Genomic DNA, 18554 nt, shown 5'->3' on the forward strand with positions numbered 1-18554 from the left:
GAGAACGTAAACTCAACAAGAGCCACAAGGTCGTTGACTGTTCGCGCAGCGCTTCCACTGAATATATAGTAATATAGTAACATGAGCAATACCAGCGAGCAACCAAAGCTAAGTAAAGTGAAGCCAGTAGAGCTAAAGCAGACGCGGCTACCTCGGTCAGCCTATTCTGCTGTTGGTGTTCACTTCTCTTGGCTTTAGCTGTAGCTGGTACTGGTACTGGTACTCCACTCTGTTCCTTTCTCTTGACTATACAAGACTATATTTATATTTATATGCCAGAGTACAGTATATAGTAAAAGAGCAAGAGCAAGAGCAAGAGGAACATTCACCGATACGATACGATAGCATTCGAGAGCAACGTGTGCTGGTGGCCACGTCATAGCCGTAGCTCGTGTACATCGGGGCCACTCACTTCATATCACATCACATCACATCACCTACAACAACCTACAACTAAACTCTAATATTACGATGGGATGTTACATTACAACTTGTCATTTTATTTATAACGACATTAAAAAAAAAAAGTTGGAATTTAATAAGCCAACTCCAGTGTAACGCTTGTGCACTGAACATGTTTTACATATCAACATGCAATTAGGTCAATGACAATCCTCATTTTTTTTTTTAAATCATAGTTATTATGTTATTAAAAAATGTATGTAATTTTTTTTTTAATTAGACTAATATAAATATAAATATAAAAAGTCACGATAGAAAATCCTTTTATCGTTTGTATCGAGGCAAGAAAGTGTAGAATTCCGGTAAAGTAAAATAGCGGTAATAAAAAAAAACAAAAAGTTTAAAATCGTGAGAAATAAAAGACGGAAACTCCACTCTTACTCTGATTCTCTTTACAATCGTACTTTTCTTTGGACACCGGAAACCAACTTTAGCGTTTACAATCATTGACGATGAACAACTAGGTATATAACGGCTTTGCCCAATGAAATCAAACAGAGTAATTAAATTTTTTCATTTAAACTTGTTTATTACTCGATTATTATATTAACTATTGGCATTTTATTTATTATATTTTTTATAGTTTGTCGAAAGTTTTTTTTACGCCACGTTAAATAATTATTTAATAAATCTATTTATTGAATTTTTTTTTCAATAAGTGATTCATTTATTTGACCCGTCAAAGCTAGTTCTTTGTATAATTTTTCAATTTTTTTTTATTATATTTCTACAATCACCAGCTAGTCAAGTGGATTTCTTTACATAAGCCAAGTTCATTGAACTTAAAATTCAATCAACATGAATGTAATCACACAAATTACAATTGAATTTTGGCATATTTATTTCCATAGCAATACCAATTATCGCCAACCGATAATCAATATCAATATTTAAATAATTAAATTATGTATGTCCGATAGTTTGAAATTATTTAAATTATTTTAATAACTTTTACTGTTTTTTTTTAAACGAATTTAGTTATTAATTAGAATTGATTTGTAACGTAAAAAACTTTTTAATTTTGAATTCGTAATTAATATTCAAAGTGATATTAACACATCTATATATATGTGTGTAGATTTAATATAATTTTCTAATATATCACATTACATTTTAATTATAACTTTTAAAACATCGACTACTACAGGAGTTTGAATTTAAATTGTCAGATTTAATATATACGATATCAAACTGCGAGATAATTTTTTAATGTCATTATTGTTTTTTTTTTTATTTTATTTATTAAAAATTAAATAGCGTGAATTTTTAATTCAATAAATACTAACAATGTCTATATAATTGCGGACTGCGACAGGTGTCGTACGCACTCACCAAATTATTAAAATTTTATGCGATGCTGAAAGTAGCAGACATTAAAAAATTTTATTTTCAAATAAATATTGACAGGAAAATATTTAAAAAAATGGATGTAAAGAACTTATTCAAATTTTATTGTGTATTTTTTAAAATTTTCATTATGACAATCAACTTGATAATTAAAAACACTAAAATTTTCAGTTACTTTCAGCATCGTAATTTTATTATATATTTTTTACCCGTCAAATTATGTTATTATTTGTGATAAATATTTATGTGAAATTTTTTATATCAATATTATTTATTTAAATATTAAAATAAATCAATTAAATTAAACTGTCAATAAGATTTTATTTGACAATTATTTTATTATAAATTTGAAATAACGATATTTATAACAAATCAAATTTATATCATTTATGTCAATGAAATATTTCAATCAATATTTCCATTAAAATATTATTATATTTAAATTCATCGATTACTAAAATTTAATTTATAAATATATCAAGATTTTATGGCGCGATTTATTAATTTAATTCGATTTTCGTATTTATAATTATTAATGTTTGACTTATAATTTATTTAAAAAATTCAAAGTTTCTGGAAAAAATTTCTTTAAGGAAAAATTTTAATTGATTAATTGGTTATCGTTACGTAATTAATTTATTACTCATGTATGAGCGTAAATGATACTAAAGTTAGCCGTCATCTAATAATCTTTGGATTTTATTAAAAATGATAAACTACTAAAAAAAAATTTTTTTACAAAAATTGCACCGAAAGCCTTCTTAATTTTCTTCAAATGGGTATTTTTACTTGTTTTTTTTTTTTGTGTGATTGGTTTGTTAGAAAAAAAATTCAAAAATTATTAATTGTCTACTAACTTCAGGATATTGAAGTTAACCGACGTCTACTAATTTTTTGATTTTTTTTAAAAACGATAAATTACTAAAAAAAGTATTTTAAAAAATTGCACCTGTAATTTTTTTTAATTTTCTAGATGTGCATATCTTTAGTTTTTTTTTTTACAGATAACTTGTTGAAAAAAAAAAAATCCGAAAATTTCTAATTGTCTGTTAACTTTAGGATCATTCGGGATAAATGTAGCTGACAATTAGCAATTTTTTAAATTTTGAAACAAATAAATAAAATGTCACTAGAAGAAAAATTCAAAAATGCATATTTAGACAGTTGAAAAATCACGATCCTGAAGTTAGCAGACAATTAAAAATTTTTGGGTTTTTATTCTACAATTAAATTTGAAGAAAAAAAAAAAATAAAAATATGAACATGTAAAAAATTTAAAAGACTACAAGTGCAATTTTTTAAAATATTTTTTTTTTTTATAATTTACCGTCTAAAAAAAATTCCAAAAATTATTAGACGTCAGCTTACTTCAGGATTATAAAAAATCAGTACGCACATTTTTTAAAATTTCATTATTTTAATAAATCAATTTATTTATTTAAAATTTTTAAATTGTCTCATATCTGCTACATTCACACTCATTACTTATGTACGGAATAAAAAAAAATTAGCAACTTGAAAGAGACGCAAAAAAATTAAATAAAATATTCACGACAAATTTAATTTACTTTTACATAAAATAATTTAATTATCAAATTTAATAATTAAATCCCGCTTTTTTTTTTGTTTCAAAATGGCGGATAATTTTTAGCTCAACAAAATGAATTTATTTTTTTTGCGTTTTAATATTTAGAAGCCATTTTCAAAACCTCTCCCCTCCCCAATTGGCAAAAAAAAATAACAATAATAATTATTCAAATATTAAAAATATATAAGAGACAATTTGAATAAATTACAGCGCATTAAAAAGCACATGGCGTCTGAGTTACGAAATATTAAAAATAGAATTTAAGAAAAAATAAAATAAAAAAAAACACTATCACACACCTTGTACAGCAGAGACGAGAAGTAAAACCGCAAAACTCCTGACGATGATCCTCATGACGCTCGATTGCTCTTTCTTCATAATTGAACACATTATTTATTATTAAATATAAATAATTATAATTTATAAAAAATAAACACTTTACAAAAAAAACCACTAATCCGTTAAATTCGTACTTTTGTATTTCTACAAATAAACTCGAACAATTTTAATTATTTAAATAAACAATAATAATAATTATTTAATTAAATATTAGTATTGTTGATAAAGTTTAATTCACTTTTAATAATACCATAAATTCACAATTATTACGATATAATAAAAAAAACAAGCCAAATAACTGACTCAGTAGCACAAAAGCCAACTAGATAGCTCGACGCGCGAACACCTTCTGCCGCGCATTTAACTTTCGACCAAGTTCGTAACACTTCGGTTATGAGTACGAAGATACCCGAAGTACAACGCGATTGTCGCGACACGGCAATCCCTTTCTCCCTTCTTTACTACTCCCTTCCCCCTCTATTTTTACTGTACACATCTATCCTATCCATATTACACGCAACAGAAATTAACACTATATATATGTGTATGTAGACCAATACAATCAATCGTCACTCAACACATTTGAATTATTTACTTCAATTGCGACGTGTACACCTAACGCGTTAATACTCTCGCCTATTTTCCTTTACTCGTTACTCATAAATCCTTACTCACTCAATACAATTATCTTTCGATGTGTAATCGCACTTTACGCTAATGCGAAAGGTTTTGTATCTTTGAGTTTTTGATTTATATCTTATCAACTCACTAAAAGACATTTTTGTTAATTTAAAAAATTTTCTATCGACTGTCTTTAGACAGAATTTTTTATGAGTGTGAATATAGCAGACATCAGACACATTTTAAATTATCAATAAGTAGAGTAAATGATTAATAAAATTTAATTGTTAAAAAATACGCATTAAAAAAATCTAAAAATTAATAAGTGCATTTTTTAAAAATATTGTTTTCTTAATTATTTACTCTACTTATTTATAATTTTAAATTTGTCTGATGTTTGCTACATTCACGATCCTGAAGTTAACAGACAATTAGAAATTTTCGGATTTTTTTTTTCAACAAGTGAATTGTAAAAAAAAAAATAAAACTAAAAACGTGCACATATAGAAAATTAAAAAAACTACAAATGCAATTTTTTTAAATATTTTTTAAATATTTTTTTTTAGTAATTTATCATTTTAAAGAAAGATCTAAAAATTATTAGACGTCGGCTAACTTCAATATCATGCTGCATTCACACTCATAATTTTTTTTCTTAAAAATTCGTAATTGCGAAAATTCAAATAATTATAAACTTTTTTTTTTATTGGATTTTTTCCGAAAAAAAAGTCTTTGAAAAATTCTCTATTAAATTTCTCATAATTTTTTATTTTTGTGTTTACTATTTTATTTAAAATTAATGTAATTTTTTTTTTCTTTTTATACGTCAACGCAGCGGCAATTTTAAAACTTGTGTAAATTTCATGATGGCCAGATATTTTTATATGAATTTTAAAAACCTGAAAAATTTTTTTTATAAATATTTAAAACTTCAGGAATATTATAAAAGCTTTTTTTTATTTTTTTTCAAATTATTCATAAGCAATATGAAGGTCAATTAGTGTGACTTCGTCGCCCTACATATATAACATCCTCATATTACAACACGTCACATATTTATGAATCACCACGTGTATTTACTACCTTTTTTTTTTTTCTTTTATATTTAATAATTAATTGCATGTATCAGCTCAGTAACTGCATACACACAATAGGCCCCTTCATTATTATAATTAATAATTAAAATAATATATATTAATTATTACATAGATTTAGATTATTAATTTATGAAATAATTTATGTATAAAAATTTTATCAAGTTCGATAAAGTGAACTGATTTTATACATTTTAGCCAATTGTGATAACTTTCAAATCCTAATATTACGTAAAAAAAAAAAAAATTATACGTATCTATATATAAATATCACGAATTTGGATAATATCTATATGTATGTATGTGTGCATGAGTATATGTATACGTAATTAGTGATAAAAATTGTGAGTTGACTAAAATTTGATATTTAATATTTAGTCGATTGGGAAACTGATCAGTTTTAAGTAAAACGTTGACGTGTCTGCTACGTGGATAAAATTTTACTAAAGTAATTTATTTTAAATACTGTAAGTAATGGACAGTAATTATGTTAATTAATTAAATTTAATTATTAATGTATAAATAAATAGTTTACTTGTTTATAAATAATTGAATTAAAAGCAACTAATTAATTAAAAATATAAATTGTTTGTTGATAAATATAAATTAATATTTGATTAAAGGGTATTCTAAAGTGAATATTGATTGAAATTTACGTAATTGCAGAGTACAGTAGAGAAGAGAGGAGTTGAATAATGTGGAAGTCACTGTGGATTGGAATTGCATTTGCTTTAATCGCGGTTTCCGCGGAGCCTGCAATTGACAATGAAGAAATTGTCGGTGACACTGTCGAAGACGCTGTTGTTGGCGAAGAAAATAATAATAATTATGATGATGACTATAAAAATATAGACGGTAATATTCCGGGATTCGATTTCGATAAGGGATTACCGTCGCCTGATGAACTTCTCGCGATGCTTGAGTCAATGAATTTATCGGATGAGGAAAAAGCTAATTTGCATGACGCTATTATGAATAACGCGAATCTGGACAGTGTAGTTGAACGTTCCCAAACATCTGGAAAACCGTTCATGTATCAAATCTTTATGTTACTTGGGCTACTCAGTATTGTCGCCGTTATTTTTGGTATCTATTAATTAATAGACTCCTATTTGTCCTTCTCAATTAATTTTTTCGCAGCTTAAAAATGATTATTTATACCTTTTACTTTTTTTTCAGTATTCTTTGGATACAAACTCTACAAAAGTTTAATAGAGAAAGAGCGTCGACGTGAAATGAAGAGGAAACAAAAGGAATTGAAGAAAAAAAAATAAAATTAAAAATTTTTTTTAAATAATAATTTGATGAGCAAAAAAATCCACTAATAAATACATTACGTTATTACAATTGAAGAGTTTTATTTTGTTTATTTTTTAATTTCATTGAAAATTATAAGTTCTGCAGCGAGTCTACAAGAGTAAACTTAAACTTGTGTTTTATTTTTTAAGTTAAGCGGAAGCTACCTCAGTAAATTTTTAATATTATTACAAAAGATAAGTTATTAGTCTAGGTGAGGTTGCTAAGTCGCGATCTATACAGATTTTGTAAGACAAAATTAATAATAAAGTATCGTAACGTATAGTTTGCATAAAAGTAGATGTAGTTGATCTACTATCTTTCTTTTTATATTCTTTAAAACAATAACTAATTTTTCCGAAGCTCATCGTCACGCATCGACACGTTAAAAAACTTTTTAATGAATATTGCCAAACCGGATATTAAAACGTTGCTTGAAATATTGCTTGCTCTTTTTTTTTTCTTTCTCTTTTATTTGAAATATTCGATCGGCTAAAAAAAAATAAGTTATTTTCACATTTCAAATAATTTATTCTAAATTTAATTTTTTTCACGCAAAAAAATAAATACTAAATTTCATTCGGATTTTCATTGATTTTTATTGTTTGAACAATAAATCCGCATCAAAGAAGGTAATTCATAAATAATATAATATTGATAGCGAAAAAGTATAAGTGATTCTCTAAAATATATTGATATGAAAAAAAAATAGTCACTTTTGGTCTTTAAATTTTATTGTTTGAAATGATAAAATCCGTCATCTTGCCATGAAGGTATAGTCGCATCAGTAATACTTTGGGTTAATTCTTTCACATACATTGGAAGCCCACACGCAGAGAATTTTGCGGTATTTTTCGCATCAAAAATTTATAGAAAAATTGCTATGTCACAGTAACATGAGGACAGTATGGAATTTCTGTACAAATTACCGATACTGTAGAAATGTAAAAAATACATCGAACAGAATTTACAAGGTGCATTGTAATTTTGACAAAGCAACAGATAAAATTTATACCAATTGCATAGTAAAATTTATTAGGTTAAATCAGAATATTTGTATGACGACTATGACTATAGTAATTTTTTTATAAATTTTTGATGCAAAAAATACCGTAAAATTCTCTGCGTGCACAAACACAAGTAAAATTTCATCGTTTCAAACTAAAAACTGATACGCTTAAGATATACTTTCTACAACTTTAAGAAAGTAGTAATTATATAACGCTGTATATAAAATCAATCGCTCGACATTGAAAATTTTATTTATCATACCGAATGTTTTTTTACTTTTTTACTATAAACTTTTATGTTCCAAACACCGAATGTTGAAGCTGAAACGTTAAATTATTATAATTTCATTTCTTTATCTACCAAACAGTAATTTTTATTTCTTGTAACATGATTTATTTACTTTATTTTATTAAATTAAGTTTATTATAATTTATTCTATAAAACCACGAAATTACTGTTTGAAATGATATTTAATTAAGACCACATTCTAAATTTTTAGTTATCAATTATTAATTTTTATAGTTCATTTTTTTGCGTGTAAATCTTTAAATTCACACAAAATATATAAATGAATTAATGTAACAAATTTATTATTCCCATAACCTTATTAACCAGCAACTGTCTTTTAAATATTTACTTTAATGACAATGAAGTAATTGTAGTTTATTAAATTAATATTTCCAAGTGTTCTTTTAACTGTAATGTTAGTCATATTGTAGAGTATATAAGATAGTAGGAGCTATAATAGTCAATAGATCGTTTCGCTTGAAGAACTAAACTGTAAATGGTGTTCAAAGTTTAATTGCGCCCTTATCCAGTAGTTATAATTGCCGGGAAACTTGCAGTTGTCGCCGAGAAATTATTGAGCTTGCTCAATTGCTTGCTTACGTGTTCATATCCCATACGAAACTAAGTGTTGTGGGTTCTTATCCAATTATTTATCCGATAAAAAAAACTGATAATTAAAAAAAAAATTAATTACTTAATAATTAATGAATAATAAATGTAGGGTAGAAATACCATTTGTGGCCAATGCTCCTTTTTTGGACATCTAATACTTTATTTTAATTAATGAAAAAGTATAAAATAAAATTTTAATAGAGGGATAAAAGTATCTTTGAACATATGTTAAAAATTAATTATGTCATTGAGTCTTTTAGAAATTATTTTATTTAAATTTTTCTCGTATCCAAAACATGATACTGAAGTTAGCCGACGTCCAATAATTTTTGGATTTTTTTTTAAACAATAAATTATTTTTAAAAAATATTTGAAAAAATTGCACCTATAGTTTATTAAGTTTTCTACATGTGTATATTTTTATTTTTTTATTAAATTAAGTCGATGAAACAAAAATTCGAAAATTTTTAACTGTCTGCTAACTTCAGGATCATATTCAAAACTGGGACTAAAGTGACCAAAAACGGTACCTCTACCCTGATTTTTTTTTATTCTACTGTCTTTTATTTTTGCTTACAACTTTTTTCAATTTTTTTAGTAAAAATTTATCAACTTCATCATATTATTTTACCGGAAAATTATATTATAAATGATTATTTAAAAAAAAAATAGCATTTATATACAATAACTATCGAACATTTTACAAAGATTATAAAAGAACTTACACAAGTTTGACATATTTTTTTTTTCACTTATTATAATTCTATAATATATATATACTTTTTTAAACATTTAAAGTTTTTTTTTGTCACTTAAACTATTGAAAAATAGAAATTAATTAATTACATTTACAAATTTAATTAAACAATCAACTTAAATTAATTAATTGAAAGAAATTAATAATTAAGGCAGTAATTGAACAGTTTTATAAAGTTCGAGGTTCTTAAGAACAATAATTAATAATAATTTAAACAGCCTTGATAAATCATTTTTAATCGTAATGACAAAAAAATTTTATGAAAAAATAATCTATTAATTTTGAAACTTTTAAATCGATTTCGGAAAGTAGTAATTAGCTTACAGTCAACTTAGTAATTAATTCTTATAAGTAAAACTACTTATTGTATTTTTTGTACGCTTAAATACAAAAATTTATTATTATTAATATTAATTATTGTATTATTTAACACGTTTTTGTTGTCTCTGACGATAAAGGTCATTAGCAGGCGGTGGTGGTAAGTCTTCATCTTCACTGTCTTCAGCACCTAAGCGCGTCCGTCGTCTTTTTGTTCCAATTCCAGTCCCATCATTACTCTCATCTACAATCCAGTGGACTGATTTTGCTAGATCGAATAATTTTGTATCACATCCATTGTCTGCAACGGGCAGTGGAGCTAAAAAACAATAAACCAATTAAATAAATAAAATGAGTATTGAAATATTATTTGGTTGGTTAAATAAAAATAATCACCTTGTTCAGGTAATTGTATACGACTAAAAACATCCATGAGAAGATCAACAGCGACAAAAGGTCCGCGAAAACAACCCGGTGGCGGAAGTAATGTACAGAGTTGGGCAGCAGCTGGCGGTAATGGAAACGTGCCACCTAATAGAAATAAAAATAATAATAAAATGTAAGAGGGCTATAAAAAAAATAAAAAATTTATCAAGTTGTTTAAGATTAAACTGACCTGGAACTGGATGTTCACCGGGTAGAGCATTAACTTTCGGTTTAAAGGGTATCATTTGCGATAAATCCGGTCGTGGTAATGCTGCTATAACTTCTTCATTGTCTGCGGTTCTTTGTAACGAACCTCCAATATTACTTCTACCTAAATTTCCTGAATGGTATCCGATTGATTTCAATTCCATTGGCGAACATGGATAAAGGTCAAAGAATTTATATCTATCTACTAATTGAGCTGTTTCTTTTCCTTCAAATTCTTTTAACTATAAAAAAAAAAAAAAAAAAAATTTATTAAATATATTTAAATAAATATTTACCCGAGTAGCACTCTTGCCTTTGTGGCATCTATAAGATTTCAGTTCTTAGGATACTTTTTGACATATCGATAAGGCACCAATATGTTGACATAAAAGACAACACAAGTGACGATAAAAAGTAAATTACAAGTAGTGGTAAAATAAGTCTAAATGACTTTTTAATTGAAATAAGACAGGAAAAACAACACAACTCTTCTCTGTCTCCGGAACCAACATTTTCATGTCGTATTTATACCAAAAAAGGTGACTTTGAGACAAAAAAAATTTGTCTTATCCTTTCAAAAGACATTTTTAAGACATCTTAAAGTTGTCTGTGTGCTACTTGGGTAAATATAATAATTTATTTAAAATAAGTACCTTCTCTAATACTGCACTACGTCGTTTTTCAACCTTAACAATACTAGCTAAATCACCAATATTTGATTCAAATTCCAAAAATCGATTCCAAATATCACTGTAATAAATATTTATTTTAAAATTAAGTATATTATCAATTAAATAAATTTTTAATATTTAAATTAAACACTTACACTGATTTTTCAGGTTCTAAACTACCAGATGATAAAACTCTTTCAAATAATACACGCGTATTATTATCCTCTGTAATTAAAAAATATTTTTATAATTTATAAGTTCATTTATCTACTGAGTTTATGTACCTGAAGATTGGAACGTTTTTGGTGGAATGAAAATAAAAAAACAAAATGAAAAGTAAAGAATCTACTAGATCTAGATTCCGGAAATGTTTCGCACAAGTACGAGTATGTCAACCGAAAGTTGCAACCGGCCCCAATTACCCCTCAAGTCACTTTTAAGCAGTAAAATTACATAAATTTTGTTCATTTTTGTTGAGTGAAAAACGTTCCAATCTTCAGGTACATCTGAGTTTACAAATTAAAACTTTTTTTATTAATTTATAAACTCAAAGGTTTAATGCGTAAGCAATAATCAGTAAAAAAAAATTATCGTTTTATAGAATAGACTTGAGCCGATTCAAATAAAATTTTTTAAAAATAAAATAAATAAATAATCATGATAATTACCATTTAAATGCGACAAGTAGTCGATATAACATAAAATATAATCTGGATTGTCGCCAAATTTTTTTAAACCTAATTCAAAAATTCTAAACGCAATGTTTTTATCTTTAGTGCAATAGTACTCCATAAGTGCTGCTGCAACATAAACGTGGTGACGTGATCGTGCGTCTTCACGCGCGCGTTTAAATACTGTCCTCGCTGATTTAATACCTTCAGCTCTTCTAGCAAATTTCATGTACTGTACATAGGCCTGAATTAAAATATTTAAATATTAATTAAATTAATTAAGTGTTTTAATTATATTTTAGTAATAAAATATCGCGTTATTAATTTCAGAAGGTATAATTTTTATTTTCGTTACCAATCGATTTGTAGACTTATTTTATAGATAAAATTTTTTTTTCAATTTCCAACTTTAGAATAAGTCTACAATTAACAAAAATAATGATACGCCCTTTTGGTTTTAAACTTAACAACTAAAGCCGATAGGGCGTATTAAAATATGTCCTTTAGAAATTATTGACGCGATATGTTAGAGATGGCTGGAAGTCGAGTAATTTACCCTACTAAATTGCGTAAAAAATAAACTTACTAAAGTTGGATCAACATCTGGAATATCCAAATACTTTTGATAAATCTGGTGAACTTTTTCATATTTAACTCGTCCTTCTTCAAAATCCGCGTGAGCAAAATACAATAACATATTTTTGGACAACAAAGTATTAGTGGCACGTTCGAACATCGTTGCTGCTTCATCGCTTAAATTTTTAGCTGCATTAACGTCTCCTTTTTCCGTAAGAATTTTCGAGCTTAACTCGAGAAAATGGGCCGCTTGATGCCAAACTGCTGGATGATGACCTAAACACAGTAGACATTGTTCAATAGCAAACATTACTCGTCTAGCAACAAGTGACGTATCTTCAGTTCTCAAAGGATTGCTTCGTTCCCAAGCAATATATTTTTTCCATAACTCAACCTAGAAAAATAATAAGTATTTAATAAATTTAATAAAAGTCAACATGAATAAAACTTTAAAAAAAATACCTGTTTTATTTCTTCAGGATGTCCAGTAGGTGGTACACTAGGTGCACTACGATTCAGTCCACGAGTAACAGCTTCAAGTTCTTTAGAAACACGTCGCGCATTCATATAATCCCTTGATCTTTCAATTGCCATTTTTTCAGCAATTATTGGATTTATATTTTGTTCAAACGCCATGTAGTCTTTCCATAATTGTTCCATATTTATCATTGGATTAACAACTCCTCGCTGATATACCTATAAGTATATTTTATTTTTATTTAGTATTCTTTCTTATTTCAATTTTAAGTATTTTTATTAATTAAAATTTATTTACTTTACGAACGGCGCTGATTTTTTGATTTTCTGCATAAGAACCCACAGCTTCGACACTTTTAAGAAATGTTACGTAATCATTCCAAATACTGTATGAATGTATGTCCATACCGATTTTATCTAGTGCAAAATCATACGCCTGTGCCATTTTTTCTCTATAAAAATATATATATTTTTTTAAACGAGTTATCATTTATTAGTCATAATTATAATAAAAAGTAATGCCACTATTATTTAATCATTAAATGTTTTAAATTAATGTAACTACAGTCCATAGTAAACTTTTAGAATAAATTAAAATTAAACATTAAAAAAAAATTAATTATCACAAAGTTATTAAAAATGTAAGAATTCAAAATTAATGTTGATTGAAAATTATACAATTTAGATTTCGAATTTTTGTGAACTTGGAAATTTTTTACGAAATATTGAATGTAAAAAGTCAAAATTGAAGGAAATTTTTGTAAAAAAAAGTAGTGATGCACAAATTCAATTCTTTTATTGTGTAAAAAAATTCCAAAATGTGTTTGCTAGAGAAGCTCAAATTTTAATGATACTAAAGTTAGCAGACAATTAAAAATTTTTAGATTTTTTTTTGAACAATTGAATTTGAAGAAAAAAAAAACTAAAAATATGCACATGTAGAAAATTTAAAACACTACAAGTGCAATTTTTTTTTTTTATAATTTATCGTTTTTTTTATATCCAAAAATTATTAGACGGCTAATTTCAGTATCATAAATTTTAGACGGTTTGGAACTAAATTTTTTAGTAAATTAAAAAAATTTTTAAGTAGAAATTGAAGTTGATGCAATACTTTTTGCTAACGCGTTTTCAAATTTTTGTAATCACCAACAATCGACTTTAATTTATACTTTAGAATTTTAAACCATGGTTTTGATTTGTCTCAAATTTAAAGGTTTCTCAAGCGGAATATTTTCAAAATTTTTTTTTTGAGTATGAGTGTGAATGTATCAGACATCAGCTAAATTTAAAATTATAAATAGAGTAAATAATTAAAAAAATAATATTTATAAAAAACTTATTAATTTTTAATTTTTTTGAATGCGCATTTTTTAAAAATTTAATTTTATTAATTATTTACTCTATTTATTAATAATTTTAAATTTGTCTGATGTCTGCTACATTCAATCTCATTTTTTGAGTGCAATCGGAAATGCTCTAGCTCATGCTCTCGCTATATAGCAACACTTGGCTAGCGCTAGAGCTAGAGTATATCCGGTTGAACCCTTTTTACACGGGGTATCTTTTGAAAATTCAAATTATCCATTCGAAATAGTGACGAATTCGGTTCTTTGCTCGACGTACACCTCCATATATTAAATTGTTACCTAAAAGAATAAAACGACCACATAAATCTATGATAAATAAATAAATGTAGCCAGAGCAGAAAACCGAATTCGCCGTAAAAGTTTTTAAATATTCGAAATCTAAATAAAAGAATTATTATTTAAATTAAGAAAAATAAATAAATATTTACAGTAAAACTTACTTATAAGTAGCAAGACTCGCTTTAGTTTCTTTAACATACGAAAGATATAATTTCCATAATTCTATATTCAAGATTTTCATTAGGCATCTTTGGAACAACTGTCAGGAAAAAAAATAAATAAACAAAATTGTTGAGATTAATTAAATTTATTTATTATAAATAAATAAATAACTATACCAAATTTCAATGATATTATATATATATTTTCTTTATATATTTTTAATCACTATATAATTTGAGGGAATACCTTACTTACGCACTTCACTTACATCATAAAGATACAACTATAAAATATTCATAAAAATTAAACGATAATAAACAACAACAGCAACAGCAACAATTATCCACATTATTTTAAAGAAATAAAAAAAGAATATGATTGTTTGATTATTTATTTCTAATTTTTTCTTTTTCCATAATACAATCATTATCATTAATTTATTAATTATATCATTCATATTTTATATTCAAAGATTTGGGATAAATAATTATGCAACAAAAGCATTAAAAATAATTTATTTCAACAAACATTGCATGTATATATTTATTTATTTATATTTATATTAAATAGTTAGTAATTAAGTCCCCCTTAAAATAAACATTTTATTTATTTGTAGCAAGTGGGGATGTGGGATAATGATGTGCCTAAATGGGATCGATAAATAAATGATCCCTACACATTAAAAAAAAAAAAAAAATTGAATAAATAAATAAAAAGAAAGCAGCAAATATTTAAAGAAACCAACAGAAAGTGAGCATCGAATATCTATCGCTAATTCGAACCATTTAAAATTAAATCATCAGAGAACTACCGTTGTGGAGGGCGACCGTCTTTTTCTTCTCATGCAATAATTTCTTGCGACAAAATTTCTCAGCAATAATTTCTCAAGGCATATTTTCTTGAAGAATTTCAAGGCAAATAATATATAGCGAGAAATTTTTGTGACGGATCAATTTTTGTTTGAGTAATTATTGCTGAGAAATTTTTGCATGAGAAATTATTCCGGATTTATAAAGGTAGGGAGCCACCGTGGAGTACAGTCAAGTCGCGTTATGAGTCTGCCTACAGGGATGTAGAGGAATATAATTCTAAGAATTCTTGTATCCCTTCTGTTCAGTAGTCGATTATACTTCCCCTACTTTACAAGTGTGTGAGAGCGTACATGATTATTTTCATTACGCGTTATGAGTCCACCCGATTGATCAGTTCATAATTGGAGCTAAATACCGTTCGGTCTACGGTAAAGAGACACGGTAGGCTCGCGCCATGATACTTCACACATATACATGTGTTTGATTTAAACGTGTACTTGGCGCGAGATACTACCGTGTCTCCTGATTATTAGTCCATTAATTTATAATTAATTATTCAACTATTTGTTATAATATGAATTCTATGATTATTGCAGCAATTATATTTATTAAATATGTTATTAAAAGTTGTATTGTGTATTTTAATTAAAAAATAACATTTAATTCGTCTCACCAAAGATCCGGTCTGATATCAAGAGAATGAAATGAATTTTTTTTTTAATTCATGGAGGGAAAATGTCTTCAAGAGAAATATAAATCGACGGACTCATAACGCGAATCGACTGCAATAAATCACTAGAATAAGGAAACCCAGTATTAAATTTAAATAAATTCGTTGATAAAACTCTCAATAAGTATTATTTCCATTTATCCAATCGCATTGTTGCAGGAAGGAATTTAAGGCTTTCACATTCAGAAAGTTGTCTTCTTGGAGTTATCACTACTCTATATTTTATTTTATTTTATTATATAAATAAATAAGTAAGCAAGCAAGCAAATAAATAAATGAATATGTACTCCAAGAAATGAACCTCCCAAATGTATGAAGAAAACATTAATCAATCAATGAAATAAGTGGCTTGTAATCAAGTCAAATTTTTTTTATTCACCTTACACAGGATGTAAAGTGCTTTAAATAATATAAACACGGCTGTACTTTTACTAACAGCTATTTTAAATTATTATTATTATTATTACTGTTTTTTTTTAATAATTACTTATTAATCTAAATATCGGGCACTTATTTAAAAATATGTAATAACTATTGTTTGATTAAAAAGACATTTAAAATCGATTATAAAATTATACTTAATTTACAGTAACTGCTAGACGTTAATAATTAATATTTAACGACTAAATAAATCTTTTAATTAAACAATAGTTAAAAAAAATACTAACACAAAAAAATCACATGGATTTACATTATACTGCAAGATTTAACATACCTTTTCTACTTTTTCATAGTTGCGCATTTTTATCTGTAATTAAAAAATAAAATTAACGCTCAGTCTATTGATAAATAAATAAATATAAAAGTTATTGTTTAAAAAATTAGGTATTACCTCTTGTTCGATATAAATTTTCCAGTATCGTCCAGCAGATGGAAAAATAGTTACTAATTTTTCAAATACGGGTCTAACTTCAGTAATAGGCCGATTTTGTGCTTCTCTAATTAAAACACTCCATGCTTCTAAATCATATGGGCTTTCATCGACTGTTTTTTGAGCTCGTTGGAGTTTTTCGTTACCCCAATCCTTCAAGGACATGTTCTTTAAACATTCAGATAAAGAAAATTAGTGTCAACGTAGCAGACATCAGACAAATATAAAATGATAAATAAATATTGATACTGAAGTTAACCAACGTCTAATAATTTTTTGATTTTTTTTTTTAACAATAAATTATAAAAAACAAATATTTGAAAAATTGCACTTATAGTTTTTTAAATTTTCTACATGTACATAATTTTAGATTTTATTTTTTTGAAATTGATTTGTTGAAAAAAAAAATCCAAAAATGTTAAACTGTCTGTTAACTTCAAGACCATAGTTAGCCGACGTCTAATAATTTTTTGATTTTTTTTTCAACAATAAATTATAAAAAAAAAATATTTGAAAAAATTGCACTTATAGTTATTTAAATTTTCTACAAGTGCATTTTTTCTTTTTTTTTCTTTTGTCATTGATTCGTTGAAAAAAAAAATTCAAAAATTTTTAATTGTCTGGTAACTTCAGGATCATAATAAATAGAGTAAATAATTTAAAAAATAACATTTATAAAAAATGCACACTAATTTAAAAATTTTTTAAACGCACATTTTTTAAAATTTCATTTTATTAATTATTTAATCTATTTATTAATAATTTAAAAATTGTCTGATGTATGCCACATGCACACATGTGAATGTATTAGACATCAGACAAATTTAAAATTATAAATAAATCGAGTAAATAATTTAAAAAATATTTATAAAAAATGCACATCAATTTTTAAATTTTTCAAACGCACATTTTTCAAAAATTTAATTTTATCGATTATTAATTATTAAAGTAAAACATATTTTAATTTAATAAACAAATAAATAAAAATATTTTTTAAAATACTCACGAATTCAATTTTTTCCTCAGTCATTGTGCTATAGGTTGTAAATTTTTTGTTTAAATAAAAATATATATTACCACACCTATTATAAATATAAAAGAAAAAAAATGTAATTGCAAAAAGTTATATGTACTAACAGTTGTTTGAATGGTAATTGATAACACTAATTAAATTTTAACTTGTCGTATAAAAATATAAAAATAAAACATTGATGGGATGGTAATAAATATTTATGGTTATGATTGGGTATAAAAAGGCGTCTAATTAATAATATCTTATAACTTATAAGATATTATTGTTTTTGTAATACGAAAGATGGAAGGTAATGAGCTGATGGCGGCGAAATAAGAAATGAAGCCTAAGGAAACTAGATCCTAGATCCTAGGTTAGTTATGGCTTCTTGGAGTAAAAAGGCTAGCGCAAACTTTAGCCAGTTTTATTTATCATTAGCGGTATTTTTACCGCAAAACATTTATTACTTCTTGGTAAATTTTCGGACAATTAACGATAGAGTTTTTAATGCTACCTAGCGAACTTCAAATGAACTAATTTTGTTGGAAAACAAAATG

The 18554-nt window shown here is 25.8% G+C and overlaps 3 protein-coding genes across 9 annotated transcripts in view; 1 reads left to right on the top strand and 2 right to left on the bottom strand.

The window, feature by feature from the left end:
* Positions 1 to 4096, bottom strand: part of LOC130663895 (fasciclin-3) — a 200416-nt gene extending 196320 nt beyond the window's left edge. For 3 of the 5 annotated variants that reach the window (XM_057463447.1, XM_057463448.1, XM_057463446.1), the window contains exon 1: positions 3697 to 4096. In XM_057463447.1, coding sequence (XP_057319430.1) covers positions 3697 to 3787 — 91 coding nt within the window. In that variant the 5' untranslated portion in view covers positions 3788 to 4096. The remainder of the gene's footprint in view (positions 1 to 3696) is intronic. The other 2 variants (XM_057463449.1, XM_057463450.1) reach the window with 2 other exon arrangements.
* A 1666-nt stretch (positions 4097 to 5762) lies between these two features.
* On the top strand, positions 5763 to 6908 carry LOC130663898 (uncharacterized). Of its 2 annotated transcripts, none has more exons than XM_057463453.1 (3): positions 5763 to 5918; positions 6118 to 6537; positions 6631 to 6905. In XM_057463453.1, the coding sequence occupies exons 2-3, from the start codon at positions 6147 to 6149 to the stop codon at positions 6723 to 6725; spliced, it is 486 nt and encodes a 161-aa protein (XP_057319436.1). In that variant the 5' UTR covers positions 5763 to 5918; positions 6118 to 6146; the 3' UTR covers positions 6726 to 6905. The 2 variants fall into 2 exon arrangements, with proteins under 2 accessions (XP_057319436.1, XP_057319437.1); XM_057463454.1 differs by having other exon boundaries at positions 5821 to 5899; positions 6631 to 6908.
* A 2577-nt stretch (positions 6909 to 9485) lies between these two features.
* Positions 9486 to 18393, bottom strand: LOC130663900 (protein suppressor of forked). Of its 2 annotated transcripts, XM_057463459.1 has the most exons (14): positions 18123 to 18393; positions 17992 to 18019; positions 16947 to 17153; positions 16830 to 16862; positions 14572 to 14669; positions 13060 to 13213; positions 12747 to 12980; positions 12295 to 12678; positions 11706 to 11952; positions 11193 to 11262; positions 11020 to 11116; positions 10350 to 10608; positions 10130 to 10264; positions 9486 to 10052 (listed from the first exon to the last, which is right to left on the bottom strand). In XM_057463459.1, the coding sequence occupies exons 2-14, from the start codon at positions 18013 to 18015 to the stop codon at positions 9838 to 9840; spliced, it is 2157 nt and encodes a 718-aa protein (XP_057319442.1). In that variant the 5' UTR covers positions 18016 to 18019; positions 18123 to 18393; the 3' UTR covers positions 9486 to 9837. The 2 variants fall into 2 exon arrangements, with proteins under 2 accessions (XP_057319442.1, XP_057319441.1); XM_057463458.1 differs by having other exon boundaries at positions 9487 to 10052; positions 17992 to 18392.
* Positions 18394 to 18554: the final 161 nt, after the last annotated feature.

The sequence above is a fragment of the Microplitis mediator genome, chromosome 2, assembly GCF_029852145.1.
Source record: "Microplitis mediator isolate UGA2020A chromosome 2, iyMicMedi2.1, whole genome shotgun sequence".
NCBI classification, from domain to species: domain Eukaryota; kingdom Metazoa; phylum Arthropoda; class Insecta; order Hymenoptera; family Braconidae; genus Microplitis; species Microplitis mediator.